Here is a 27,877-nt window from a genome sequence, read left to right as displayed (position 1 = left end):
TATGAATGCTTAGCAAGAAACTTACCCCCCCCCCCCCCGGATCCACGGATAAGTTGGGTTTTTTTCAGTCGATTAGTCTAGCCCCCCCCGCCCCCCCCCCCCCCCCCCCCCCCCGCCAATTTGCTTCCGACGCCACTGTAATTTAATTTTCTTCTAATAATAGAAAGAAACAGTCATTTCAGCTCTTTATAAGACTTAAAATGCGAGTAGACAAACATAACCTGCTCCCCGAAAAATCCGTCGGCATACATGCAGACGTTTCCGATCCTGTACGTGAATCTGCTCTTTTGAAACTTATGAATGACCTTCTTGACGCTATGGAAGAAGTAACGGCTCGATCTCATTGCAATCGATCTTGGCTCCGCGTTCCATACCGTAGACCATAATGGTTTTTTTTTTCAAACATTTATTCAATCATATATATGATATTTTAATTAATGTACTTCAAAAACAATATGGAACTCGTCGGACAGCGTTAACATGGCTGTAATCATACTTGCGACCTCAAGCCTGCCAAGTTTTCATAGTTCCGTTTCATCTTCTGTTCGTCTGCTGCAATGCAGCGTTCATCAGGCTAGCTTTTAAGACCATGGCTATTTTTAACGTAGGCTGGTACCCTATTCGACGTTATCGCATACAAACGATTCAATCCATCGTCGACATATGGTGAAACCAACGCTATTCGCGAGGTTGAGGACTGTGCAAGTAATTATCAACAACTAGATGAATCAACGCAAACAAGCTTAAATGAATTCATCAAAAACAGAATTAATTCTTTTTGGAAGTAAAAGGCAATTAGAGAAATCTACTACGAAGGCAATAAACATTAACGAAAAGGAAATTAGATCTGTGAAATGTATTCGATATTTGGGTGTCTTTTTAGATGGAAATCTAAATTTCAAAGAACATAATTATCAACAAAAAAAAAAAAGGCCGCAAAGCTATGGATCAAACGTATTCGAAAGTATGTAACGAAAGAAGCAACGGAAATTCTAGTCTTATCCTTACATGCCTTAGTTATTTCTCATTTGGATTATTGCAATGTCATTTTATCTGGAATAGTGCAAGGAGAAATAAAATGCAAAGAATTCAAAATCTGTGTGCAAAAATCGGAGAAAATATGACACGGTTCTATAGCCCTTACCGATCAAATGCAGAATATCATTTAAAATTGTAACATTCATGTACAACCTTTTTGGGGGTCAAGCACCGGAGTATTTAAAAGAACCTTTGTCGAAACTGTTCACAGACAACAAATTATAAATGTTTATTACGTTCTTCCCGAAATTCTAACTTTGTGTATTTGGGTATTGTGTATTTGGGTATTGAATTTGGCAATCAGGGGATTAAAAATATGAATCATTTAGTTATCGAGAGATACTTGTGTCCAATCCTTTTGATAATTTACCATTGTTTATACGGAGTTATTTATCTCTCTGGTTAATACCATAGTCAATAAAATATGTTCTATTCAGTATTCTAACATACATTAAATGCAACGTTCAGTAAGAGTTATCTCTCTTTTATCCAGCTACATAAGGTACCGTGAACAAATCATTTTATGGAACCAAAATTTATCTTCCCTCTTCCTCATTTTTATCACAGATATTATTATTGTATATTCTTTGCTGTAGAAGAAAAGAAAAGAAAAAAAATTCCCTATCTTAATTATTTTTTTAATCACGCAGGACTAATTTTACCCAAGGCCCATACTGAATATTTACGATGCTATGCACAATTTCCTGTGGATAAGAGAAGTGGGTTCAAAGGTATCTTGTTGGGCTAAGCCGGGTGTGCTATCATCTCTGGTGCAAGTTATGGTAAGTCAATATGGTTTCTAATTTTTGACATATTGGCACAAGAACCTCATGAAGTTTTACATATTAAACATAAGTTACCGTTACATCATTCTTTTATTTTTTATAAAAAATTAGAATAGATTTGTGATCCGCCTCCGTTTTTTTGATATAAATATAACTTGCGTTGGCATCATAACAAAGTTTTGTTGGAAAGCGCAATAGGCATGGGGCATGTTCCGTCTGTGCAGGTAACAATTTTTGTTCTAATGCGCAAATATAACCGTGTTATGTCAATCAATTTTATTCGTCTGATAAATATGCAGAGCTACACCTTGATGAAATGCCCTTTATGCAATGATTGCATAACACTTGTCGTGCAGCATGTAGGTTTTCGGGACAATTGTAAGAATGTTAATTTTTTTTTTTTTGAATCCGTAATATTTGAGGGTTTTTTCTTATGTTTTTTTTTTCATTAGGTCCGTTTTGGATTCAGATGTCTGAATAACAGAACAGAATAGACATGACATACTAAATTCATAAAAATGGGCTAATCATAGTATCACAGTCGATAAATGTAAACAATACAGTTTCACGTCGATGTCAATCTATATTTCACATCTTTTAACGCAATCTAACGTTATATTTCAGAAATGTAAAACTCTAATTAACACTGAAAACAATTTGTGATTGCAAAACATAGTTTATCTGATAAATATAGATTCATGATTTTTAAACTATAATTAATAATTCTAAACTATAGTTAGCAAAAGTAAATATAGTTTGTAGATATGAATCTATATTTAACAGCAAAATCTATCTTCAATATTAATTGCAGACAGATAAACTTAGATTATCATTTTTAAACTCTTAGATATGTTTTTGCAGATGAAAACTAACGTTAACGGAGTACTAGTAGTTGACAAATCGTTAACTCTAGTTTTCAGTTTGTAATCTATAGATAACTATAGTTTAGCGTCAGTAAACTATTATTATAATAATTAATAGTTGATAAATCTGTAAGACTTTGTTTAATGTGCTGTTAATGTATATTTCACATCTATAAGTCATAGTTAACATGATCATCTATGTTTCAGAAGTGTAAAACTATGATTAACACTGAAAACAACAATTTGCCATAGCAAAACATAATTTATTTGATAAAGTTTCACTTTTGTGAATCTATAATGATTAACAACTCCTAACTAAAGTTAACAAATGTGAATTATAGTTACCGTAACAGATGTGAATCTATATATATATCAGCAAAATCTATTTTTAATGTTATTTGCATGTGCAGACAGATAAACTTAGATTATCATTTGTAAACTATAGTTTACAATTGTTAAATATAGTTTTACAGATGAAAACTATACTTAGGGAATCATTAACTATAGTTTACAATTTGTAAACTAAAGTTACCAGTCATTAAACCTAAGTCATCAAATTTGAAACCATGTTTAGCTCATTTTTGTGAATTTGGTGTGCCATAAATAGAACATTTACAGTAGTATTTCTAATTTAGACCCCAAGACGGTGACAAATATGAAATATTACAATTACAAGGGAAAGATATGCCAATCAATAGTATAACAATTATTGAAGTATAACAATTATAGTAAATGACATTGTTCATTCCAACAATATTGTACCATTTCAGTTAAAAGGAATGCAATGTATAAAAAGTGTGTGTCTAATATAACATGTTACCGGTATATCATTTATAAATTTGCCCAAAAATTAAGAATTTCCTCGTCTTGAAGTCTTCAATATTGAAAGTCATCAGTATAGCTTAATTTTTGTTTAAATGAAAACCGTGAGTTCTTGCTTAATTGTTACAAAAAGAGTTTTATTACATTCATAAGCATCCTTAATACCAGGAAATTCTGTGGACAGATTCTCAAATCTAAACCATCTCTAACAATCTGACAATATCATTACCCAGGGGGAACTTTGCTAATTCAGACAAATTACTGCAAAAATTGTACTTTTTCCTGTGAACACCAAAATTATATTTACAGTGTATTGTTTCACAAGGAAAATATTTAAATAGTCTTTTATTTCTAACTTTTTGCATTTTAGGAATCTTTTAGTAAATAAATTGCTTGCACGGACTCATCTGTGTTATGCAAAAGAATTGGTTTAATGGTGGAGTCAACTACATGTATATTAGTTTTAATTCCAGGATTCAAATTAATAAAATTATTTCTCAATTTGTAATATATTCATTTAGCACTTTTTTTATAGTGCTCTGATCTTGCTACATGCATGAAAACTTCTAGATACAATTAGGTAAACAAGATATTTGTAGCTAGATTCATTTTGAAATATTAGTTTAAAATAAGTATGTCTTTCTAAAAATCCAGCCTGATAATTACTCTGAACTGATATTGTACCAGCATTATTTAACTTAATTTGATTCCTGAATACCATGAATTGATCACTTGACATTTATCATGCCCCATCTGGTGTATGAGTTACTGGTGGTCTATATAATTACAAATTTTATTTAAATCGAACTGTGTGTTTTTAGTTTGAAGTCTGATAATATCACAAACCTTATCACTAGCGTGATTATGACATTAAGTAACTGTGTAGATTCAAAGAAATGGATGTGGTGATGTTGGGAATGCCGTCTTAACCTAATTTAAGATATGTAACACTTACCATATGTCTATCGTCTTTGATATGTAATTAACTTCTTGACTTTAGGATAAAACAATTAATGTGGACTCTCCCAGTGAATTAATGATATTTTTTTCACATATAATTGCAATCAGTGAATAAAACATCATAACCTGAGAACCAGAGAGGTTCATATTATTATTTAATGCATAACATCTATTAAATGTGTCATGTATATTTACATGTACTTACGATAATTACTGAACATCGAATAGAGTCCATCTCTCTGGTAAGGTGGATCACCCATGCCTTGAATTGCTAAACTTAGCGGTAAGCTTAGCCAATTTCCTCGATATTCTGTCCTCTCATCTTTTTGCAACCATTGAGGTATTATACCTCTTACATAATTGTTTCTGAGTTACACCTACCATAGGCATTCTCTCAATTTCTGATGAATCATTCTATATAGCAAGGCTTTACTCTTTTCTCTTTATATATTTTATAACATTACAATTATTGAGATGTGAAAAGTCCTATATTTTATAACATCACAATCACAATTATTGAGATGTGAAAAATCCTCTTAGTTATCACCCAGTGTTTACTTAATACATGTAACAGACACAGATATACATTGTATAAGTGAAATTATTTTCTTGTCAAGATTTCTGTGAGCTCAAAGCTGCATTTTTCCTGTCGTATTTTTTTCCTTCAAACTGATAACCCATTCAGTACACTGTAATGTTGTCTAGGAATCCAGGGGGAGAATGCTTGGAGTGGTTCATAGTCTCATTCACTGACAGACAGTTTGATGTGGTTTTGCAAATTTATGTGCGAAGTGGTTCTGTAAATTGCAACTTTTTATCATGCAAGGAACTGTGTCTCCCAGGTCGTCATACTGCATTTTTTTTTAGACTGGGAGCTACAGACCTGTAGCTACCTCAGCTGGTGAGATTTTGGTGAATAACAATGTCACATGATATGTGAACAAGTCTTGTCCATGCTTAATTTCTTCTTATACATATAAAAATTATTGTCTATTGTACTAAGGCCAACCTTCTATTCATTTTTAGCTCACCTGAACCGAAGGTTCAAGTGAGCTTTTCTGATCGCTCATTGTCCATCCGTCTGTAAACTTTTCAAATTTTTGACTTTTTCTCTAAAACCACTGGGCCAAATTTAACCAAACTAGGTACAAAGCATCCTTATGGGAAGATGATTATAGATTATTAAAGGGGCATGGTTGCAATTTTGGTCAAACACTATTTGTCCGATTTTAATGTTTACAATCCTTCAGTAAGACATTTTTAATAGGCAACTAAAATTTGAGTATCATCCGTTGAGTTATAAGTGAGTTACAGAGCTTACAATTCTTTGCTATGTAAACAAAGCTTTTGTTTACATTTTGAATGTTGTAGTGAAAATTCCAGTTTTAGATCTGAAATGATTGTGTTAAACATTAGAAACTGTTTATTTATGCTTAAAATGAAAAAGAAGATAGACAATCAGCTTGAAAAAGATTTTTTACTGGTATATTGAACCTACATTAACAAAAACAGGACACGAACCTTGTTTACATGACAAAGAATTGTGAGCCTTGGATCTGGCTCAAAACTCTACGTCTGACTCTAAAATTTAACATGATCATTAGAAATACATTCCTAAAGCATTGTAAATAATAAAAACAGTAAAATTGAATTTGACCAAAATCGTGACCATGCCCCTTTAAAATAAAGGACTAGGAGATAATTGCAAAACAGTGTGTATAGTGTGTGTGTCTTCAAAAATCTTCTTCTCAAGAACCACTTCACCAGAAATGCCAATATAAGCTTGTATATATAGTGAAGATTTTAAGTTAAAAAAATCGTGACCCCTGGACCAAAATTGGAGCCCCAGGCGGGGTTTAACATAGGAATATGTAGGAAAAATGTTTAAAAACCTTCTCCAAAACCACTGCACCAGAAATGCCAATATTTACACAAGAGCTTTTTATATAGTAAAGATTATAAATTGTAAAAATTGTGACCCCTGGACCAAAATAGGGGCCCAAGAGGGGTTCAAAGTTTAACATAGAATACATTTATATAGGAAAAATATTTAAAAATCTTCTCGAGAACTACAATGTAACAGTTTATGAGATTACTATGCAAGGATCTTCAAATAGCGGAGATTCTAAATTGTAAAAGCCGTGACCCTCAAGCCAACACTGGGGCCCCAGAAGGGGTTCAAAGTGAAACATAGAAGTATATGGGGAAAGTGTGTAAAAATCTGTTTCCAGAGAACTACAATGCTTCAGTTTGTCAGATTACTACGTAAGCATCATTAAATAGTGAAAATTCTAAATTATAAAAGCGGTGACCCTCAATATAATACTGGGGTCCCAGAAGGGCTTCAAAGTTTAACATAGACTGAAATATAAAGGAAAAATGTTTAAAAATCTTCCTCTGGAAAACTACCATTCTTCAGTTTGTGAGATTACTACTCAAGCATCCTTAAATAATGTAGATTCTAAATTTATAAAGCTGTGATCACCGGACTTATACTGGGGCACGAAGAGGGGTTAAAACTTAAACAGAGAAATATATAGGAAAATGTTTAAAATTCTTCTCGAGAGTTCAAGATAACAAAGTTTGACTGTACTATTAGGCGTAGATAAATTAATAGTGTGTTTCCGGTTCCCCGACCGACCCTAAAATTATGCCCTGACCCTAAACATTTTATCGTCGATATATTAATCCGGATATCAACGATTCCGGTTTTACTTTTAGAAATTCCAATCTTAGTCACTTCCGTGTTTGAGAAAACACATTCTCTGCACCAATTTAAAGATTTATTTTGACAGCGATTTCTTGTGGAAAAGGGCATCGTGCTTGGCAAGCACATTGTTGGCAATAACAATTCGAAAGGTGTCATCACCAGGGGGTTAAAACTTGATGACAACGGTAAAAAACAATGCATCATTGCCTTTTAACAGAAAAAAATAAACTCATCTTTTCCAACTTGTTTATTGCTGTTGAAGTAAAAAAAAATAAAATGTTTAAATAAAATAAAATGTTTTCTTTACCTACCTACCCTTTTTTTTCAAACTGGAATGGGAAACACACTATTAATTTATGTTGGCCTTATAATAGTAATCAATATTCATTATTAGATAGAAACTAGTTAATTAAGTAGTCTGGAAACCAGTTTACATTAGCAAACAACAAAAAGTAAACAAAAGTTCGTGTTATAATATTTTACTTTTTTCTGATTTATAATATTATTGTTTGTATTGAAATACTTAAACAGTTAAAGTATATATTGAGGGAGTCAGCAAGATTCCAGTTCCCCTCAACCAGGATTAAATTGTCTCGGGGAGAACTGCTCTTGGGGAACTGGAATGTTGCTGACTCCCTCACAATCTAATTAAAATTGAGAAGCGGTAGCGGATTCAGAACGTCTAATTTTAATTAGATTGACTCCCTCAATGGTTACAATACTTACTGTATAATATTTAGGTTACAAAATAATAATTCAATCAGTTGGTGAATGTTAAATTGCCTAACTTTGGTAATGCATTACCAAATTAGAAGGTTTTATAAATCTAGGCTATTTTCTGTAAAAAAAAAGAGTGTCTGCTTGTATTGATACATAATACATGTACTACAAGCAAATTTTGATTGTGAGCTTATAGTGAAAAAACTGTTACCAATTAATGCTTAATGATTATGATCCAACTTAAACTGGTTTCAAATTAACAAAATATGATGATGGAGCATGATAGCAGATTTCTTCGTATCTATATCTAATAAGATGATCTTTCCGATTAATGTTATGAATTCACTGCCTCCAGAGCCCATAAAACAGATAAAAAACAGTTTTCTGCACGTTTTTGCCCTCTTGGAACTACAGTGCTTGCACAATTATGTAGGCCCTCCCATATTTTTTTTCATTTTCATTGAGGATGCAACATATGACTCAATTAACCAAAATATGAAAATCTGATGTTCAAATAGGAAAATTTTTATCAAGTGAACATTTTTTTCATGTTTTGGGGCAAATTATAGACTTAGTTTTTAAATGATAATTTAAGTTTGAATATTAGAAAAAGAAACAAAAACTGCTAATCCTCATTGATTGTGCACTTTAAAGTAATTGACAGTTAAGACGTAGTTTATCGAAAATATTTTACAAATTAAATCAAATTAATGCCATAATCATTGAGAGAGACAAATGGGCTAGACATGAAAATAACTTTTACCTTTGTCTTTGAATTTAATCTTGATTTTAATAACTGTATTCATTGATTAGAAGTACAATATTGTACCAGTATTCCCTCATATCCCCATTTGATCTTAGAATGTGGCTCAAAGAAGAGTGAAGTTCACAGCTATAATTTCGGTAGAGAATGGGCTTAATTGGCTTCAATATGGACTGAGACTAATGTCTTTGGTGAAGATATCAGTCCAAAACATCCCAATTCAAATCTCTACCAAGATTATCCTCAGCTGCTATTCCTCATGTCAGTTCAAATTACCGGTATATAGCGTGAAAATTGTTAATTAATATAGCCCTTCCCTACAAAGATGAATGCCTCGTGCAATAAAACTCAACTAGTTAAAGTCTGAAATGTAAATTTTTATTTAAAAAAAATGAAAAACAGCATAGATAGAGCAAAGCATTTTATAACAGGCTAACTCGCTCTGGTAGTTAAAACTTTACCTCTTGTTTCTTTTATTTTTTGCTGCTTATTTATTTGATCTTAAAATGTTGCTCAAAGAACCATGTAGTCTGCAGATATGATCTCAATAGAGGAACAGCTTGGTTTCAGTAGGGACTAAGACTATGCCTTTGTCGAAGACGTCAGTCCAAATATCAGTCTGTTGCAAGTGTCTACCAAGATTATCCTGCAGCTGCTACTCCTCATGTCAGTTCCAATTATAAAGCATGTAAATAAATGTAGCCCAGCCTACTAAGATGAATGCCTTGTTCAATAAAACTCAGCTTGTTAAAGTTTGAAAATGTGAGTTTTTATTAAATAAAAGCAAGGATAATTAAAGCAAAGAATTTTGTAACAGGTATACGTTCCTGTACATAGAAATATTTACCTCTTTTTAATTTTTGCTTCAAATCAAGGGAATCAAATTATGCTCAGAATGTTAATTGAACTGTTAGAATCCCATTTAATGAATACTTAAAAAATAAGGAAAAAAAGCTGGAACATTCAGCTATAGTTTCTGTTTGAGTCAAGGTTTTTCCAGGACTCTCCACATTGTGGGTGTGGAATTGCCTTAAGTACTAGTATATTACATGTACTTGAAAGTATTAAAACAAATGCATATTAAACCCTTCACCAGAAACTTAAATTAATATTGACCTGAATAAGAAAACTCTTTTAATATTCATACATTTGTAGATTCACTGTCTACTGAAATGAAAGTAAAATAACAAAGATCACAAGACTTTCATTTAAGTATGAATTAATGATTTTTAGTTTTAGGTCCGTATCTACCGGTATTTTTATCATTGTACATACACATCATGTTTTGAACATGTAATGTACATGTATCCGGAAAAGTCAGTTACTAGGATGTAAGGATGTATCATTGAAGTAATGATCATGTCGACACACAGGGCACATGACTGTGTCATTAGGACAGTAAAACACTCTATTCCCTTCATGGATGTTTAACTTGCACACACCATCAGGTGATCAGGCCAATGTGACAATGTGTTCTCAAACAGAAAGCAGTTGTATGTCCTCTATACAGGTATATAAACTTAAAGGCATCAATGTGTACTCTATTTTTGGTAATGCATTGTGCCTTTACAAAGTGTTAATCTTAAATGGTAATCATTTGTTTATTTCCTAGAAAAGAAGTTGTATCTAGCTTATTCAAGGCAACAGTTATTCACACAGACGATATGTTGGCAATTAAGACGTGGTGGAACACAATTTTTGCCTGTGAAGTTAAACTTCATTTCAAGTTTTACCAATCAAGGAGTTCACTTAGAAAGCTTTTGTTTTCTGATTTACAGGCTAAATCAAAGGAAGAATGGAAGTCAGCAGAGTCCATTTATGATTTTTCTGTGAAAGACATTGACGGAAATGAAGTGTCCCTAGAAAAGTACAGGTATTTAAAGTTTTGTTTTGTTTTTAATCTGAAAACAAATTGTACAATGCATGATGACAGTTCTGCATTGTAGTTCATGTGTATGTATTATTCATGTTTAAGATCTGTGACAAATTTTGTTAAGTTTTAAGCTTTTCCATGAACATGCAGCATGTTGATTAAAATCAATTGAAAAATTGAATTAAAAAATAAAATGAACAGCTTCTTCCCAAGAAGAACTTTAGATATGTTCGATTTTGTTTTTCTCAGTGTTTTCCCTAATGATTACTGGGATACAAAGTATTGAATCAATGTACCTACTAGGGTAGTTTGTTGGAAAAACTAAACACGAGCAATGGTATTATATATAGTATATCTACAAAGGTAGCTTATTATCAAGTATAAGATGGTTGTTATGTGATCGTGCATCTAAATGTATGCAATTTTCAAGGCATCATGTAATTGTTACTCTGTTGAAATCTACTCTGTTCACTTATTTCTATTTATAGATATCTTATGCACAGTTTTTACCTATATAGATATCGTAGTTACATGTCATTGGTTATATGAATTGCTTTAAAGTCAAGCTCTTCCATTGATTAGCATATTTATTACTTCCCTGTTGTAATTCATAGATTTATTTTGCATTCTCATGTTTCTGAAAAATTTGTGTTCAAATGCTCAATGTAAAAATTGATTCTAATATGTAGATGTATATTAATTGCAAAAATGTAGCTCTTTCTGATTTTTTAGCTGAAAGCTATATTAGTGAGCTTTTTTGATCACTTTTTGTACAGTGTTCATCTGTCTGTCTTTAAACTTTTTACATTTTTAACTAATAAGCCAATTTCAACCAAATCTGGCACAAAGCATCATTTGGTAAAAGGGATTCAAGTTTGTTAAAGTAAAGGGCCACACCTTCTTTAAAGGGTGAGATAATGAAAAAGTATTAAAAATTTGTTGGTATTTTTCAAAAAAAAATTTCTCGAAAAACCATTTGACCAGAAATGGTGAAACTTGTGTTGAAGCATCCATCCTCTGGTATGGTAGATTCAAGTTTGTTCAAATCATGATCCCCGGGGGTTGGGGGGGGGCACAATGGGGGGTTCATAGGAATATATAGAAAAAATCTTTAAAAAATTTTTTAAAAATCTTCTTCTTAGAAATAGATCGGCCAGATAAACTCAACTTTTGTGGAAGCATCCTCAGGTATGATAGATTATGATTTTTTCAAATCAAGATCCCTGGGGACATGGAGGGCCACAATGGGGGGGGGGGGGCAATTTATACATAGGAATATAGAGAATAAAATCTTCGTCTTAGAAACCCAAAAAAGTTTGGAACCTTTTTTATACAGAACTACATTATCCAGATATTATGTATATGACTCCATAAAGCAGATTTTATAACATCAATTGTTATACCCCTGTAAAACAGTTACTATATAACTCTATATGAAAAAAGTCCAGCATTTTGACTGTTGGACTGGAACTGTTAGATTGGAACTGTTAAAATCGACTGTTAAAAAAGACTGTTGACCGGTGACGTCACATTCCGCGTAAACGTATTATTGAATAGAAGGGGTATAACAAAACAGTTGTTGACTGGGGTAGAGGGCAACAGTTGATCTGTCGGACCGACTCGCAAACTGTTGCCCAAGGTGAGCGATGTAGCCCATGGGCCTCTGGTTGTTCATCTGATGTTTTCTGGAAAAACATTCCCCCCTCCCTATCTGAAAAAAAAACTAAAAAGAAACCAAAAATCCAGAGAATTACATCATTGCAGCTACATTATATGATGGTTTAAAAGATAATAAAGATTTCAACTTTTTTCAAAGTTTACACTTTTTGTGTAGTCGATATATGATGTACTATGGTTTCATCAATAATTATATATAATACAGATATGTGTTGAATTTTCATGAATTATGTTGTTGGGTTGATCCTCAATCGTTCATTGAAGTGCATATATATACCAATATAATGATATACCATATTGTATTGATAGGATCATTGACCATGAATTTATGTTTCCTTGAAACTTTGATTTTTTTCACTGAATATATGAAAACTGATGCCCACAGGCAACTAAACTTAATGACTCCACAGTATATTGTTGTCTAAATTGAGCAGTTTACTGCTAGTACCTTTTTGTTGTTGATATTTATAGTGTATGAATACTGGTCCCAGGTATACCGCAGTATTAACCCAGTTCAGCTACCTACCTAATACCATGCATTGATGTTCAATGTTTTATTGTTTACAGGAATCAAGTAGTTCTCATTGTCAATGTGGCCTCTAAATGAGGCTTCACTGACAAGAACTACACTCAGCTACAGAAACTGCACGAAAAGTATGCTGAGGAGAAGGGGCTCAGGATCCTTGGATTTCCCTGTAATCAGTTTGGAAGTCAGGTGAGCAAGCTTGTCCATAGATTCAATACCATTGAGACTGAGATTGCGAGAGAAGGGTATTTGAGAACTAATTTTAAACATTGTTAAAGGTATTCCAGCAGAGTTTGGCCCCAGTTTTCTTTCTCCCTAGAGTTCAGATTGAAATCATCTTAAGTGATTATACTTCAACTTGATACAACACTCCCTACATCTTAAGGGACACATTGTTCCAATCAGATTAATATGTTAAAAACTTCTCCAAGTCCTTTCATGAACTGCATTTTACTTGTTCTAAAGCCCTTTTTAGCTCACCTGAGCTGAAAGCTCAAGTGAGCTATTCTGATCACATTTTGTCTGTCGTCCGTCTGTCTGTCTGTCCGTAAACTTTTCACATTTTCAACATCTTCTCAAGAACTACTGGGCCAATTTCAACCAAACTTGGCACAAATCATTCTTAGGCAAAGGGGATTCAAAGTTGTGAAAATTAAGGGCCACACTCGTTTTCAAGGGGAGATAATTAGAAATTAATGAAAAATTTCGAGAAATTTTCAAAAATCTTCTTCTCAAGAACCAGAAAGCCAGGAAAGCTGAAACTTGTGTGGAAGCATCCTCAGGTAGTGTAGATTAAAAGTTGTGAAATTCATGACCCTCAGGGGTAGGGTGGGGCCACAATGGGGGGTCGAAGTTTTACATAGGAATATATAGAGTAAATCTTTAAAAATCTTCTTCTCAGAAACTAAACAGCCAGGAAAGCTGAAACTTGTGTGGAAGCATCCTCAGGAAGTGTAGATTCAAAGTTGTGAAATTCATGATCCCCGGGGGTAGGGTGGGGCCACAATGGGGGGTTGAAGTTTAACATAGGAATATATAGAGTAAATCTTTAAAAATCTTCTTCTCAGAAACTAAACAGCCAGGAAAGCTGAAACTTGTGTGGAAGCATCCTCAGGTAGTGTAGATTAAAAGTTGTGAAAATCATGACCCCCGGGGGTAGGGTGGGGCCACAATGGGGGGTCGAATTTTCACAAAGGAATACATAGAGTAAATCTTTAAAAATCTTCTTCTCAGAAACTAATCAGCCAGGAAAGCTGAAACTTGTGTGGAAGCATCCTCAGGTAGTGTAGATTCAAAGTTGTGAAAATCATGATCCCTGGGGGTAGGGTGAGGCCATATTGGGGGGGGGGGGGTGTTAACATTTTACATAGAAATATATAGAGTAAATCTTTAAAAATCTTCTTCTCAGAAACTAATCAGCCAGGGAAACTGAAACTTTTGTGGAAGCATCCTCAGGCAGTGTAGATTCAAAGTTATGAAAATCATGATCCCTGGGGGTAGGGTGGGGCACAATCGGGGGTCGAAGTTTTACATAGGAATATATAGAGTAAATCTTTAAAAATCTTCTACTCAGAAACTAAACAGCCAGGAAAGCTGAAACTTGTGTGGAAGCATCCTCAGGTAGTGTAGATTCAAAGTTGTGAAAATCATGACCCCCGGGGGTAGGGTAGGGCCACAATGGGGGGTCGAAGTTTTACATAGGAATATATAGAGTAAATCTTTAAAAATCTTCTTCTCAGAAACTAAACAGCCAGGAAAGCTGAAACTTGTGTGGAAGCATCCGCAGGCAGTGTAGATTCAAAGTTGTGAAAATCATGACCCCTGGGGGTAGGGTGGGGCACAATCGGGGGTCGAAGTTTTACATAGGAATATATAGAGTAAATCTTTAAAAATCTTCTACTCAGAAACTAAACAGCCAGGAAAGCTGAAACTTGTGTGGAAGCATCCTCAGGTAGTGTAGATTCAAAGTTGTGAAAATCATGATCCCTGGGGGTAGGGTGAGGCCACATTGGGGGGGGGGATGTTAAAGTTTTACATAGGAATATACAGAGTAAATCTTTAAAAATCTTCTCAGAAACTAATCAGCAAGATGATTCTTTATAATTGTTAAGACTTTGGCTCCAGGACAATTCTTCAGCCTCACAAGAAGGTTCAGAGTTTGATGTAGCTAAATATCCCATATATCAAAAATTGTAAAGGATCTTTTTGAGAACTGCAATACTCAACATGTGATATGACTATAAAATTGAAGCAGGCAGCTATTTTTTCATTAGAATCTATTTGTATTACTGTATTGAGTTATTGCCCTTGATTTATTAATTCTTGATTATTTTTAATTAATGCATCCACTGTTAACCAATTATTGTGATGATTATTTTTATACAATAATAAATATTCAATGTATATAAGTTGTTCTGCATCAGTAGTTTTGGGTTAGGCCGGATTAGTTTGTTTATTTTTGATTTCCAATTTTTAGATACTATGAATTATTTTAGGCCGGCACATATATAGGGATAGTGTTTATTGCTTTTCGTAGAGCGACTGTTTGGGTTTAACCTTGAACAGGTATGGATAGATTGAGTGTGTGGACATCCCTGCTCTATCTAATCTTCGTGTTTTCTAACCTACAGAGTGTGCGGTTGTTCCTGCCCTGTATCGCATTAATACAAGTGTACGGTCATACCAGTCCTGCTTGTATTGGTAGTGGTTGCGGCGGAGCACTAGTGTAAGGTCATCCCTGCTGGTGTTCTGGCCTTTCTAGCGCAAGTGTGCGGTACTCCCTGCTTGCGTTAGGTTGAGCTGTTGGCCAAGTGTGTGGTCATCCCTGCTTGCGTTAAAGTTGGTACTTGTTCAGTTGCGTAGGTGTGCGGTCATTCCTGCCTGCATAACGTTGAGTCCCTATATATGTGCAGGAGCGGTGATTAAAGTCTGCTCTTGTAAATAATGGCAGCAATCAGGGCTATCCGAGTTCCAAGGGGGAAAATGGATTTTATTTATACAGGATCTACATGTATTATTGTACATTGTCCAGATTGTTTGTATTATGACTCCATTAAGCTGACTTTATCATACCTATTGTTCCTCAGGTGAGCGATGTGGCCCATGGGCCTCTTGTTTTTTGTTGGTCTATCAGACTATCTTGAAGAGCATCAAAAAAGCATCAGGCATCAGTCATGAAGTAAGATTCCATATCATAACAGCCTGAAAAAAATAACTAAAAATCTTCATTTTATAAAGCAAATCTAGTTATGTCATATTTTGTTTGACACATCCTGTTTTTTAGAGTTTGAGAACTGGGTGTTGCTTATTCATATGCAATCAAATACTGCTCCTGTTTTGAGAACTGTAGACATTCTGACAAGCTAGCATTCAACTATAACTATCTTACTATGTCAGAAATTGATAGAGCCCAACACATTACACTAGTTGGCACTCATAGTAAGAATCAAGTAGTCCCCTAAAATTTCTGTGAGTGACCTGACAAGAACTTTATATGGTCAGGGTATATAGTGTGTCCATTACACTTGCATTAAGCTCAGCTTCAGATTTTTCATCAAACTTTGACATATCTGGTACAGGACAGTTTAACTATGTCCCAATTGTTGACCCTGGCCTCTTAAAGTTATACGACTGACTTTCCTGTTCCTTATTTTGTATTTAGCTAAGTTGCAAAGACCATGTTCATTAAGCCTTTTAATCTTGACCTTCCCTTTGGCCTTGACTTACTTTATGTCTTCACTGTTTGGCTTAGTTTCCACGACACTTTTTAAAAACGTTTTCATCGTGAAAAAGGAAACATATTTTATACATTGTAAGATCATATGTTAAAGTTTTCTAACTTTGACATTGCTTATGATCTTTACTTTACTATTCAAATTCTTGATTTGAATTTACCTTACTCTCATATAAATTCATTCATTTGTTCAAGATATTCATTTCACCACGTGCTCATACAAATTTTCATGCAAAATAATTCCTTTTTTCCCAACATTTTCCATTCATGTGCACATTTTCAGTCCTGTACAAAGAAGCCTATTGTTTGTGTTAGCCGCAATACAAAAGCACCATTAGGTGGGGCATTCACGCCCTTCAACATATTTCTTGTTGTAGTTGTATCTCTTATGCAAGGCCAGTGTACTCAATTCTATACACTTTGCTTTTAATCAAGTTTGGAAAATTGTGTATAAAGTAGTATTTTAGAAGGAGATATTTATTTATGCTGACTATTAAGTTCATGTACTGTTTAATGTCCACACTGGTACCTGTGTCTAATTTTACTAACAGAATGGAAAAGGCTTGCACAGTTTCTTACACTTACAAGTCATTTGAGTTCTATAAGTTGCTACTGGTAATTAGATTTTTGTTTTCAATTATCTTTTAAGGAGCCTGGGTCAGAAGAGGAAATAAAGAAATTTGTTAATGAAAGATATGGTGTTAAATTTGATATGTTTAGCAAAATTGATGTCAATGGGAATAACGCCCACCCGCTGTACAAGTATCTGAAGGCCAAGCAAGGGGGCACACTAGGAGAGTGAGTATTTTATAATGGGTCATGTAATAAAGGATAAAACTTCAAGCTTTTAAACATCTTTATCATAAAGTATGCATGTTATTTATTAAAGTTCTATATTTTTACCACAGTAATATTTATACCTGAGGCATTGATTTTTTTTTTTAGAATTTTTAATGCGTTATAGTTATCAGCAGTTGAAAATTAACGATTTTATAGCATTTAAATTAATATTTTTTTTTCAAAAGAAAGATAAAAAAGATAATTTACTGGTTTTGTTGGATCTACCTATGTTTCACATTTTTTGGTTGATTTAAATCTATTACTGCCAGGGTTTAAAAAAAATCATCTCTTAAAGAGATCATAATGATAAGCAAGTTTTTAGAGAGAGAGAGAGAGAGAGAGAGAGAGAGATTTTCTAAAGGTCAAAGGGATCTACTGTTGGCAGGGGGTGTTCTATAGTCTTATAAATAATAAATAAATTTGTAATGCCAGTACAAGTAATCCAAAAAAGGAGTAAGAAGAGTTAATCTTGTTTTTTTTTCCTTTAGCTTCATCAAATGGAATTTTACAAAGTTTCTTGTAAACAAAGAAGGGAAGCCAGTGAAAAGATATGCACCCAATACTGAACCCTTCGTAAGTACACCAACTACATGCACATGCTATGAAAGTTGTACTGCTAGTGTCACTGGCACTTGATGTTAAAATGTTTTTTTCTTGTTTAAAATAATTTCCTGTACTATAATAATTATTATCATGGAACAGGAATTTATCTTCCTATGAAAGGAAATATTTTTCTAAAGTCAGGATCCTGTGACTGGTACAGGGTTAATTTATTTAATATTAAAAAGGGAAAGGTACATTGCATTGCATTAAAATCATGTACAATTTTATGAAAGTCAATAGTTCAAAGTATGTTTCAAGGTCAGTTCTGTCAACAAACTTTTCATAAAAAGTTACTTTTTATGAATACATGAATACAGTGAGAGGCTTTATAAATGAATTAATGTTTCATAATCTTTCAACTATTTCAAACTCAAAAAAATCATTACAATTCCTTTTACACCTCTCTCTTGTTTTTCAGAGCATTGAGAAAGACTTTTCACAGTATTGGTGACGGTGCAACAAAGTTCCATCCTCTGAGAAAGTGAGCTCAAAATTCTAGAGACCTTGTGTAGCAGTCTGTAGGAGAACTTGTCCGAGGGCCAATCAATCCGTGATTCGAAGACTGTATGAAGGCAATCTCTTAAACCATTTGATTGGTGGAGGCAGCCTGATGCTTATTTCGTGCAGTTTCTTTGTCTTGCGTGTCATGGAAAGTTTTGACCTGATGTGGAGAAATTTTTCTACACATTGCACTACAGTTTTGACCTCCTTTCTGGTTATTGTATAGCAGAGTGAAAATGACATGTACATGTAATTACTTTTTAATGTTATAAATGAGTGTAATCTGGATATTTTTAAGTTACATGTATATTGTATGATCTGTATCTTCTTTTTAAGTTTTGCTTCAAAATTGATTTGTTTTGTTTTGCTGATTTTGGTGCTTCAAGTATTTAGGTGCATCACTATGCATATAAAACATTTTCCATTTTAGCCCGGTTGTGCAAATTCTAAAACCTAAGATAACTTTTTTTGTGTGGTTACCGATCACCCCTCCAATTATTTATTCAGACTACTATCAAGATTTGTTAGTATGTTTGTAATTACATTAAAGATGTATGTAATTATGATGGTTAAAAATAATTCCTTTTTTCTTGGATAGAAGTTATGTTGAGAATTTTCATGTTTAACGAGTATCTTTATTGATATCCAAGTTCCTGATGTGTGTTCAACAGAGCGAGCGCTCGCAATCGCTCGCCAAAATTTGTGTTGCGGGTATAGGGAATTTTGGCGAGCGCTCGCGAGCACTCGCGCTGTTGAACAGGCCTCTGGTCTTCCTACAGTGTTCATAAAATTCAGAATATCTTGCAGTAAACATGATGTACGTGTTGAATTGCAACTTGGCCACATGTGTCTATCTCACTCAACAATTGTCCAATGGTCTTTGCCTTCCATTTATGGTTTACTTATTAAGCTCTATGTTAATACACATTTTGCAAAGTGGCTTGCTGTCAAATGAGTTACAACATGTATTGATTTTTTTTTCCACCATAAAAATCCTGAATGTTTCCAACTGAGAAGAGCATAATTTTAGTAGCATTAAACCTTGGTTCAGCATTGGCATCTGTAGCCTAAGTATCAGTATTGAATCAAACACAAGAATCTGTAGTACCCCTTTTAATGCTATCATTGTATATTTTTTATGTGTTGTAGACAGAACATATCAATAAAATCAGAAATTTGCATCTTCGTATGAATTTTTCTTCAAGTCTTAAAATTGGAGTACAACGTAATATCACCTGTACAATATTGGGATTTGTTTTTATTATAACCTCAATCTATCATGTAAATAAAAAATAGGCAAGATTTTAATCTTGTACTAGTATGAACATTTACAAATATGGAAGAACAGGCAAATTTGTAAAAAATGTCTCAAACATAAATGTACACAAACATTTTCCTTGAAACTTGCATAGAAGCTAGGCATAAAAATCTGTGTGTAATTGGTTTTATAAAACAAGATGTGGCATCTCAATCAGTATAATGCCTGTCCATTGTTTAAATATATTAATTGTAATAAGCTTATGAAAATAGAGAGTATATTGGTTAGAAAATGAATTGATCATTGATAGCAAATATAATTTTATTATCCTCAGCAGTTCTATAATTATAAAAAGTACCGAATAAGCCTATATACATACTAGCTATTCTATGGAAGCTCAAGTCTTTCAGATTTCAAAATTCATAAATGTGAACGTAGTAGTTCTTGTGATATAGCACAATGGAGAACTGTTTCAGACAAATAGAACAACTAATACATCGGATAACTTTTTTCTATAACAGTATTCAATATCAACACCCCCTATCCTCCCTTCCCCCTTTCACATTCCACATTCTACAGTGCTCTCGTGTCCTTGTATATTTTAAAAGATTATTTTGGCAAGAAGTTCTGACAGAGATGGATTGGTAAATAAAATAGTCAGTAAGCAGGATCGAAATGGAAGTGGATTTTTTTAAAAACAACTAGTTAAGTCACAAAAAAATTCTGTTTTAATTACAGGTAGCTGATTATTGCACTGCATGAATTACACATTAATATTTTAGAAAAGTACAAATAACTTTTCTGACACATGTATAGTCAATAACTATATATATACCCTGAATTTTGCCCTGAGACAACTGTTAGCCCTATAACTAAATAGTAATCTAAAATCTGTTACTTTGCATCATTTGACAACCGAATAACCAAACAGGGAACTTCTAGCATGCACAGGTACTAGTATGTAGCACAACACAGAGAGCAATGAGGAATTCAGCATTACTCCAGCATTATTGATATCAAAATCAATGGAAGCCAAGGTTCCTCAAGCATCACTGTCTTTAGGATCTAGTGTCCGATTACTTTTGATGATGGCGCTGGAATGAAGTTTCCCACCCTCTTTTAAATTTGCAGCTTCTCTCCAGTTTCTATAACCAATGAAGCCCCTGTCTTGGACTTCTTTCCTTCCTGTTTTTGTGATTATCTCCCCTGAGTCTTTCACCACTATTAATTTGGGAAGGGAATTGACATCATATGTTGTCCGAAAAGATCTACACATGGAAAGAAATACAAAGTCATCAGCTATATTTGAAATTGGTTTCATATTTTATCAGGAAATATACTAACATGAATTGATTAATATATATTCAACTAATTTCGTGCAGCTTAATTATCGGAACTGGGAAGTCGGACTCCTGAAAATGGTTTTAATAACATGCCTGATTAAAACATGTTTGCATTTTCTTATTATTCTCACTTCTGTTGAAAATTATCAATTCTAGCAGACCGGTGATAATTGCAATTCTCCTACAAATGAAGGCCAGAAAAAATACTTTTTACTTACTCTCTGAGAGCCTTGTCATGAAATGGAAGAGCTAACCATTCTCCATGGTAGTCCATGAAATACTCTTTCATCTTTTCCTCAGATTTGTCAAAACTGATAAACACAATTTGGAAAGGACACCGTTTCATTTGCAGTTCTTCATAGAGGTCCCTGATCAATGGGACAAACTCATGACAAGGGGCACACCAGCCAGCAGAGAAGAATAGCCCAACCACTGTGTTTTCTATAGATGGTAGTGCATCCACGAGGCCTCGAACTGGTTCCTCGACCACCACTTTACTGGCACGATCCTTTTCCAGAACATAATTGAAATCCTCAGGTTTATCTTCCTTTGGTTCTGGTTCAATGTAATACTCTTTTGTTATAAAGGACTTGTCTTTCAATAGTTCCTGAAATATATTTGTCCCTTCTTTTTCCTCCATGTTCCTGGTTAGCTGTGAGACTTACTTAAAAACTGGGCAAACTCTCATCTCATTTGTCAACAGGGGAACAAACTGTTAAATTGAGAATAGTTGTCTTTTGAACGATGTCCTTACGATTTGAAGGAAACTGAAAGATTGCGACCTATGATTGTGTTTCGATTACCATCAAATGTATTTGTAGCAGTTAAGAATACAAAGCCTTTAGTCCCTTCCGGCTATTCAGATTTGCCTGAATTCACATGCCACCTAAACCAAAAAAAATGTAAAGAAGTAAATGTGTACCGTGTATATACAAGCTCAACGAATCGGAACAAGGCTAGCTATGGGCATCGAGAACGCACCGTGAAACTGGATAAAAGCGCAAACATTGTCATGGCTATTCTAAGCCCATTTCAAAATGTTATTCATCTAATGGAACGCTAGATTACATATTTTCTTCTAACCACTGCAAAAACATTCGTACCTTGTTTGATTATCAACGACACGGTTTATTTCAATGTTTACTTAGGGCGCGTCGTATTTTGTTAGGTCGGTCTAAAAGTCTTCGATTTGTGTGCACATTTCCATACAGGCAAAGCAAACATTTTTTTAAAAAATTATCAGGCTATTCATTCATTGTAATAAATATTCTTATATATCCGAATTCTCAATGTGACGAATTTTCGGGTCTTTAAAAGTTATTTCTTGTGTTTATTTTTCTTTTAATAATTAACTTCATAGCGGAAAGTGTATAGGGCGTTTTGCGCAAACGTTAGCGTTATGTTTCCGCGACGTCAGTGACGTAACAAAAGCATGTTTTGAAATTGATGCAATGGAAACGGCCCAGAAATACAATTCGGCATGGAAAAGAACTAATGGATGAATATTCTCTAAAGAAAGTAGGTGTTGATTTGGATGACACCATTCTTTATACAGAGCAATATGGACATATGCTTTCCAAAACCTACCCGGAGAACTTGACTGGAAATGCACTTCAGACCGCTTCACGGAGTAGTCAGGATTTGTTGTCCAGTATGTTCGGGTTAATTAACGATGAAAAGTAAGTGACGTTGTTTTTGAGTGGAATAAATTAATACGCTTTCAATATGTATTCATCGTAAGATCAATCCAATTACGCAGGTAATTCTATTATGGAGTATATCCAATAAGAAAGGATTGAAAAGACGTACATTTGTCTCTGATGTAACGTTTTACATGAAAATTTACTAAAAATCATAATTGAATTTCCAATGTTAGTATATATACCAAACATTTTTAGATTTCAAATCGAATCCTTGAGAAACTCGCCTTTCCCTTCACTCGGTGAAGAACAAAATAAGGTTCAACATTTGATCATTTTACTATACTATTTTGTATTTTCTGGAATCTATTGAATTCAAACCAGTTGCGTGTTTTGTTGGGTTTTGTTTGTTTGATTCTTTTGTTTGTTTGGTCGATTCTTTTGTTTGTTTGTTTATTTATTTTTTTAATCCATTTTATCCCTTACGGTTTTTACTTGCTAGGGTCAAATTGAGTAGAAGCCATTCATATATTATTCTTAATTTTATTTTTGAAAGGTCCATTTTTAAAAAGACAAAACAGATTAAATAACATTTTTTTTATTTGGAACTATCAACGGGAAAAAGTACAGGAAATCTACCTCAATTTGCTATGTACCAAGATGTCGTTTTTCTATCCAAATTTTCTGTTGATGGGCATATTTATAGAAATATATTGAAACATTAATTTCCACAGTAGATCTGTTTAAATAGTTTTGTGTACATTGAAGATTTCCAGTGCATACGCCAACGACTTGAAGACTGTCGGGTATGGCCGCGCAGACTCTCCGAGAAAAACAACGTATAACAACTCATTTGACCCTCGACTGTAAGTTGTATATGAAGAAAAAGATACATATGAACATATGCATTTAAAGCTTTATGTTCCAGTCAGATGAAATCATTTTTATACATTAAAAATGTAACTATCCAATTAAAATTGATATATTTGGTTTTGAAAATGAAATATGCAATTCTTCTGCAAAATAACATTGAACACATTTGTTGACACACCATTTAAAATTTGTGATTTATGGGGGCCAAAATTGACTTTTATCATATTAGGCAATTTCATGCATCGTGGTGCACGTAAATGTCATCAATACAACAATCATCTATGTAACTATGATTCGTACTTCATTTTGTCAAATAAAGTGCTAAAAAATGAAATTCTAATTGTATATTACCCTCGCTGGTTAATTGATTAGACAAAAACATTTATAAGAATGACCACAAATAGCATAATGAATTTTAAAGTAACCATGGTATGAACCGTAGCCCCATGTACAGATCATTATATAATAGGTCATTCCGAGGCCTGGGGGGAGAGGTCTTCACCCCGCGGACAGAGGACGATGACGACAAAAGTACAGCCCGGATGACGGAAAACGTGTTCCTGGCCCTGGACAACCCGTCGGAGCTGGTGAACGACTATTTGTATGGGTACCGGGAGTATCTGAAGGGTCTGACGAGTCTACCCACAATACACATCGGGTCGGGGGATGAACCAATCAGCGATGACGGCTCCGACGAGTGCAAGCGTCTCTTTCAGAGAATCCGGTCCGAATCGGTTAAATCCATGTTTTTACCTGAAAACGAAACCCCGCAGCACATCGATTCCGGAATGCTTTCAGAGAGTCCTGATAACTGCAAATCACCAACAGCCTATACACATCAAAACCATAACCAATCCAATCAATTAGACTTACATGAACCAAGCCTGTCAACAGCTACTGTTTTAAAACATAGTCAAGAAAGGATGGAATCAAATTCACAAAAGAATGTATCGAAATCAATGTGCGAAGAAACCTTCGACGAACCAATGCCGAGCACTATCTCGCCCACCATATCACGTGATCAGGCCCCGCGACCAAACATCAAATCTCCTCCTGGATTTCCTCCAGTACATGGTAATAAAGAAACCGACAACATAATGAAAACTGGCAAACCTGCAGAAGATTCAAAACATATTGATCACGAGTCAAGTACGCAGACGAAAGATGTTACGACATCCGGTAATACCCAACATCCTCCAGAGAAGCAGGAGACAACTGGACAGCAAGTCCCCCAGTCCTCAGAATCCAAGAAACCGGAAACAGGAACAAAACAAAAGTCAGTAGATGTAACAAAAAAGACGTATTCAGGCAACCGACCACAGACACACAAATCTGTCCCTCAGCTTTCGAAACAGCGAGAACCGCTGAAAGAGAAAAGACTGAAGGACTTGTCAGAACTGAGACAACAGGCACGGGCGAGTGGGGAAGGAGCAACGGTTACAAAAGACTACAGTGCACCATGCAATGCTAGGTACATGTATTGATATTCAAAGAAAAAGTAATAATTGGTCGTACACTAGTCCTTCCATTGCAAAAACGAAATCCCAAGTTTATTTTCACATTTCTTTCAAATTCATTTCAGTTGGGCAGAAAAATTGTTTCACAAAGAGGCTGAAGGAAAAGACAAAGATTCAAAAGAAAAGTATGCATGACATTTTTTAAGAAGTCTTCCATCAGTAAAATTGGCTTGTAATATGTTGGACTGTATGTCGAAACGCAATCAAAATTATTGGGATAAACCTTTTTTTTAAACAATCGGTAAAAAGGTTATTTATTATATCATGTACATAATTTTAATAGAAGGAATAGTCATGAAATCAAACCATGGATGGAGAAATCGTCTAAGTCAGTCACATCAAATTTAAGAGCTAGTTCAGAACCGTTTATTCCACCATCACATGTCTCAAAGTCGAACAATGCCTTTCAAGTTCAAGCTACTACTCTAGTTCCAGTTGAGGTATGTTACCTCTCGTGTAGATTTTGATAGGAAAACTGCAAACATTTAATGAAAATAGTGTGCGATTTATAATTACATGTACCATCAATATTGGTAGTAAAGTTTTCTTTCATTTTAAAGGAATTCAAGCCAAGGCCATATAGTCTGACCACTCATGCTCAAACAATCAACTTCCCCTCAAACCTTCAGCCTGCGCCGCATCCACAGCCTCCAAACATGTATGTTCCCACAAACATCCCTCCCCCACCCGTCCACAACTGGACTCAGTTCAATTCACAGCAGAACTTTCCAAGACTACAAGACACCTTCCAACCTGGCAACTGGTTCAACAACAACAGTATGGCGCAGCCCGTGAAATACGACGGCTATCAGTATCAACAGCAGTTCCCCGACCCAGCAACCGTCACCCCGGTCGACCAGTTTGTCCCCGGTGTCATGCAAAACAGCCCATCTTACGGTCAGAGTTACCAGTACAATCAGGTTGCTGGGAATTACTCGTTTGGAAACGTCCTTCAGAGCAACAACGCAACAACAAACGTATCGCCGCAGTACACCTTTAGCCAGCACCGGTTCTTGCCGACTGTCAACTGCCAACAGAACAGTCAGCAACAACACTTCTACAGCCACCGGGAATTCCGAAACGGTGTTCCATTTAATTACAACAACAACTCTTCCTCTAGCAACAACAACAATTACAACAACAACAACAACAATAACAATAACAACAACAATAACGTGTCAGAGGTTGATGGTAATTGTTGTGGAGAAGTGGGGGAGGGTATTCCATGTGTCCAGTTCCGACGAAGTCGCAGTTGTGAGGACTTGTGCATTGACGGTTCAAAAGGGAAGCCCAAGCCAAGAGCAATCCGCTCCAACCTAGTCAGGATCTATCCGACAGAGTCCTGATTCATCTTGTTTATTCTTATTTATTGGAACAATTTTTCTTGTTACATTTGATGTGTTGTGTTTTTTCTTAAGAAATGAAATGTATATAATTAAATTGTGAATGACAATTTCGTTAAATGTTAGTGACTTTATTGTTAATACTTATAGAAAGGTTTACCCTATCACCAAAATAACTTGTCAGTTGACGCTATAAAGACGTCTATGTAGGGACACACAAACACACTGATAATAGAAGTCCAGCAGGCCCGGGGCCACCAAACTTTTGACCCCAGTCTCACTTTTCCAATACAAATTGAAAGGACCCTGAAGCACATAATAGAAACAAGTTTAAATTTTCACTTACTGCATTACCAATGGACACCGGGATACTGTAAATTCCTAATACATGTATTACGCGAGTACTTAATTCCGCGATCCGCGTCTTTTAGTTAAATTTCTATCTTTTAGGATATACAATAAAATCATTATAATAGTAAATTGATCCAAACGGTCGGATCACGTCGAGTCTTTAGGCGCAGATCTTCAGATCAAACATTTGAAACGAGGGTCATACTAACGATCGGAATATATATACAGCGAAAAAAAGAGCTCGCTTTTGATGTCAGTCTTAGTTTTCCAAATGAGTAAAAATGTGAGACTGAAATCAACAGTGAGGTTGTCTTGATGTTATGGCCCCGGGGCATGGAGATAAAAGTGAATTCGTTTAAGTGTATACGTAATTTTGGCTGCTTTCGTCAAGATTTAAAAAAAAAAGTATGAGATTATACATGTATATGAACATATAAGTATGTATTATAAACAACGATTATTAGAGTTCATATTGCTGTGTTTTATTCCAGGTGCGGTTCCAGAAAAATTTCAAAGGGGTTTGGAGGTTGATGTTGAGGTTAAATTGTATGTAGTTAATGTAAACCCGGGGATTTTTTTTTAGGCATGCGGTGGTAATGGGGCCGCCTAGAGACCATACATATGTTTAGGGCAAAGCCTTAAGAAATAGATTTCATTATTGGTGCTCCCGTTAATATACTAGTACATGTATGTTGAATAAATTTGTATTTTAATCTAAAAAAAAAATGTAAACAAAACTATGGAAATAAGAATTGCAATTTAACAATATATAACTATGTTTTTCAAATTCCGTCTCAAGCAAAGATATCAAACTCAAGGGAAAAAAAAGGAAGAGAGAAAAGGAGGAGAATTAAAGAGTGAGCTGGTGACGTAAATTATAAGGGGTTTATACATGTATTATGTTTTATATACTCTATGATACAAGTAATAAAACAAAGGATCCTATATCAACCAGTCATGGTAAAAATTTCTTAAGAACCTGTAAATTCGTTCATTGGCAAAATATTATGCCTTATGTTTCGCCACTGAGGTTTTTGTACTTATTAGTAAAATGTTTTGAAATGCCAAATGCTAATTTTCGTGGATTTTGTTTGTGAAGTTGATACACGAAATTAAATGTCCATTGAAGTGCACGATC

The 27,877-nt window shown here is 34.5% G+C and overlaps 3 protein-coding genes across 8 annotated transcripts; 2 read left to right on the top strand and 1 right to left on the bottom strand.

Annotated features, from left to right (window-relative positions):
- The first annotated feature begins 1,688 nt into the window (after positions 1 to 1,688).
- Positions 1,689 to 19,593, top strand: LOC128165689 (glutathione peroxidase-like). 4 transcript variants are annotated; one of them, XM_052830465.1, is made up of 6 exons: positions 1,689 to 1,820; positions 10,440 to 10,534; positions 12,779 to 12,926; positions 17,120 to 17,268; positions 17,799 to 17,883; positions 18,332 to 19,593. In XM_052830465.1, the coding sequence occupies exons 1-6, from the start codon at positions 1,731 to 1,733 to the stop codon at positions 18,362 to 18,364; spliced, it is 600 nt and encodes a 199-aa protein (XP_052686425.1). In that variant the 5' UTR covers positions 1,689 to 1,730; the 3' UTR covers positions 18,365 to 19,593. The 4 variants fall into 4 exon arrangements, with proteins under 4 accessions (XP_052686425.1, XP_052686427.1, XP_052686426.1 ...); XM_052830467.1 differs by lacking the exon at positions 1,689 to 1,820 and adding an exon at positions 1,924 to 2,047; XM_052830466.1 differs by lacking the exon at positions 1,689 to 1,820 and adding an exon at positions 10,031 to 10,171.
- Positions 18,743 to 22,189, bottom strand: LOC128165687 (nucleoredoxin-like protein 2). 3 transcript variants are annotated; one of them, XM_052830461.1, is made up of 3 exons: positions 21,997 to 22,189; positions 21,234 to 21,901; positions 18,743 to 20,940 (listed from the first exon to the last, which is right to left on the bottom strand). In XM_052830461.1, the coding sequence occupies exons 2-3, from the start codon at positions 21,653 to 21,655 to the stop codon at positions 20,715 to 20,717; spliced, it is 648 nt and encodes a 215-aa protein (XP_052686421.1). In that variant the 5' UTR covers positions 21,656 to 21,901; positions 21,997 to 22,189; the 3' UTR covers positions 18,743 to 20,714. The 3 variants fall into 3 exon arrangements, with proteins under 3 accessions (XP_052686421.1, XP_052686422.1, XP_052686420.1); XM_052830462.1 differs by having other exon boundaries at positions 22,119 to 22,166; XM_052830460.1 differs by having other exon boundaries at positions 21,234 to 22,189.
- Positions 22,190 to 22,407: 218 nt separating this feature from the next.
- Positions 22,408 to 26,450, top strand: LOC128167234 (putative mediator of RNA polymerase II transcription subunit 26). Its single transcript, XM_052832828.1, has 7 exons — positions 22,408 to 22,694; positions 22,914 to 22,974; positions 23,424 to 23,521; positions 23,998 to 24,999; positions 25,111 to 25,170; positions 25,329 to 25,485; positions 25,606 to 26,450. The coding sequence occupies exons 1-7, from the start codon at positions 22,462 to 22,464 to the stop codon at positions 26,389 to 26,391; spliced, it is 2,397 nt and encodes a 798-aa protein (XP_052688788.1). The 5' UTR covers positions 22,408 to 22,461; the 3' UTR covers positions 26,392 to 26,450.
- Positions 26,451 to 27,877: the final 1,427 nt, after the last annotated feature.

The sequence above is a fragment of the Crassostrea angulata genome, chromosome 10, assembly GCF_025612915.1.
Source record: "Crassostrea angulata isolate pt1a10 chromosome 10, ASM2561291v2, whole genome shotgun sequence".
Taxonomy (NCBI): Eukaryota; Metazoa; Mollusca; class Bivalvia; order Ostreida; family Ostreidae; genus Magallana; species Magallana angulata.
Note: the sequence above shows the minus strand (reverse complement) of the source record. Positions and strands in the feature narration are given on the sequence as shown.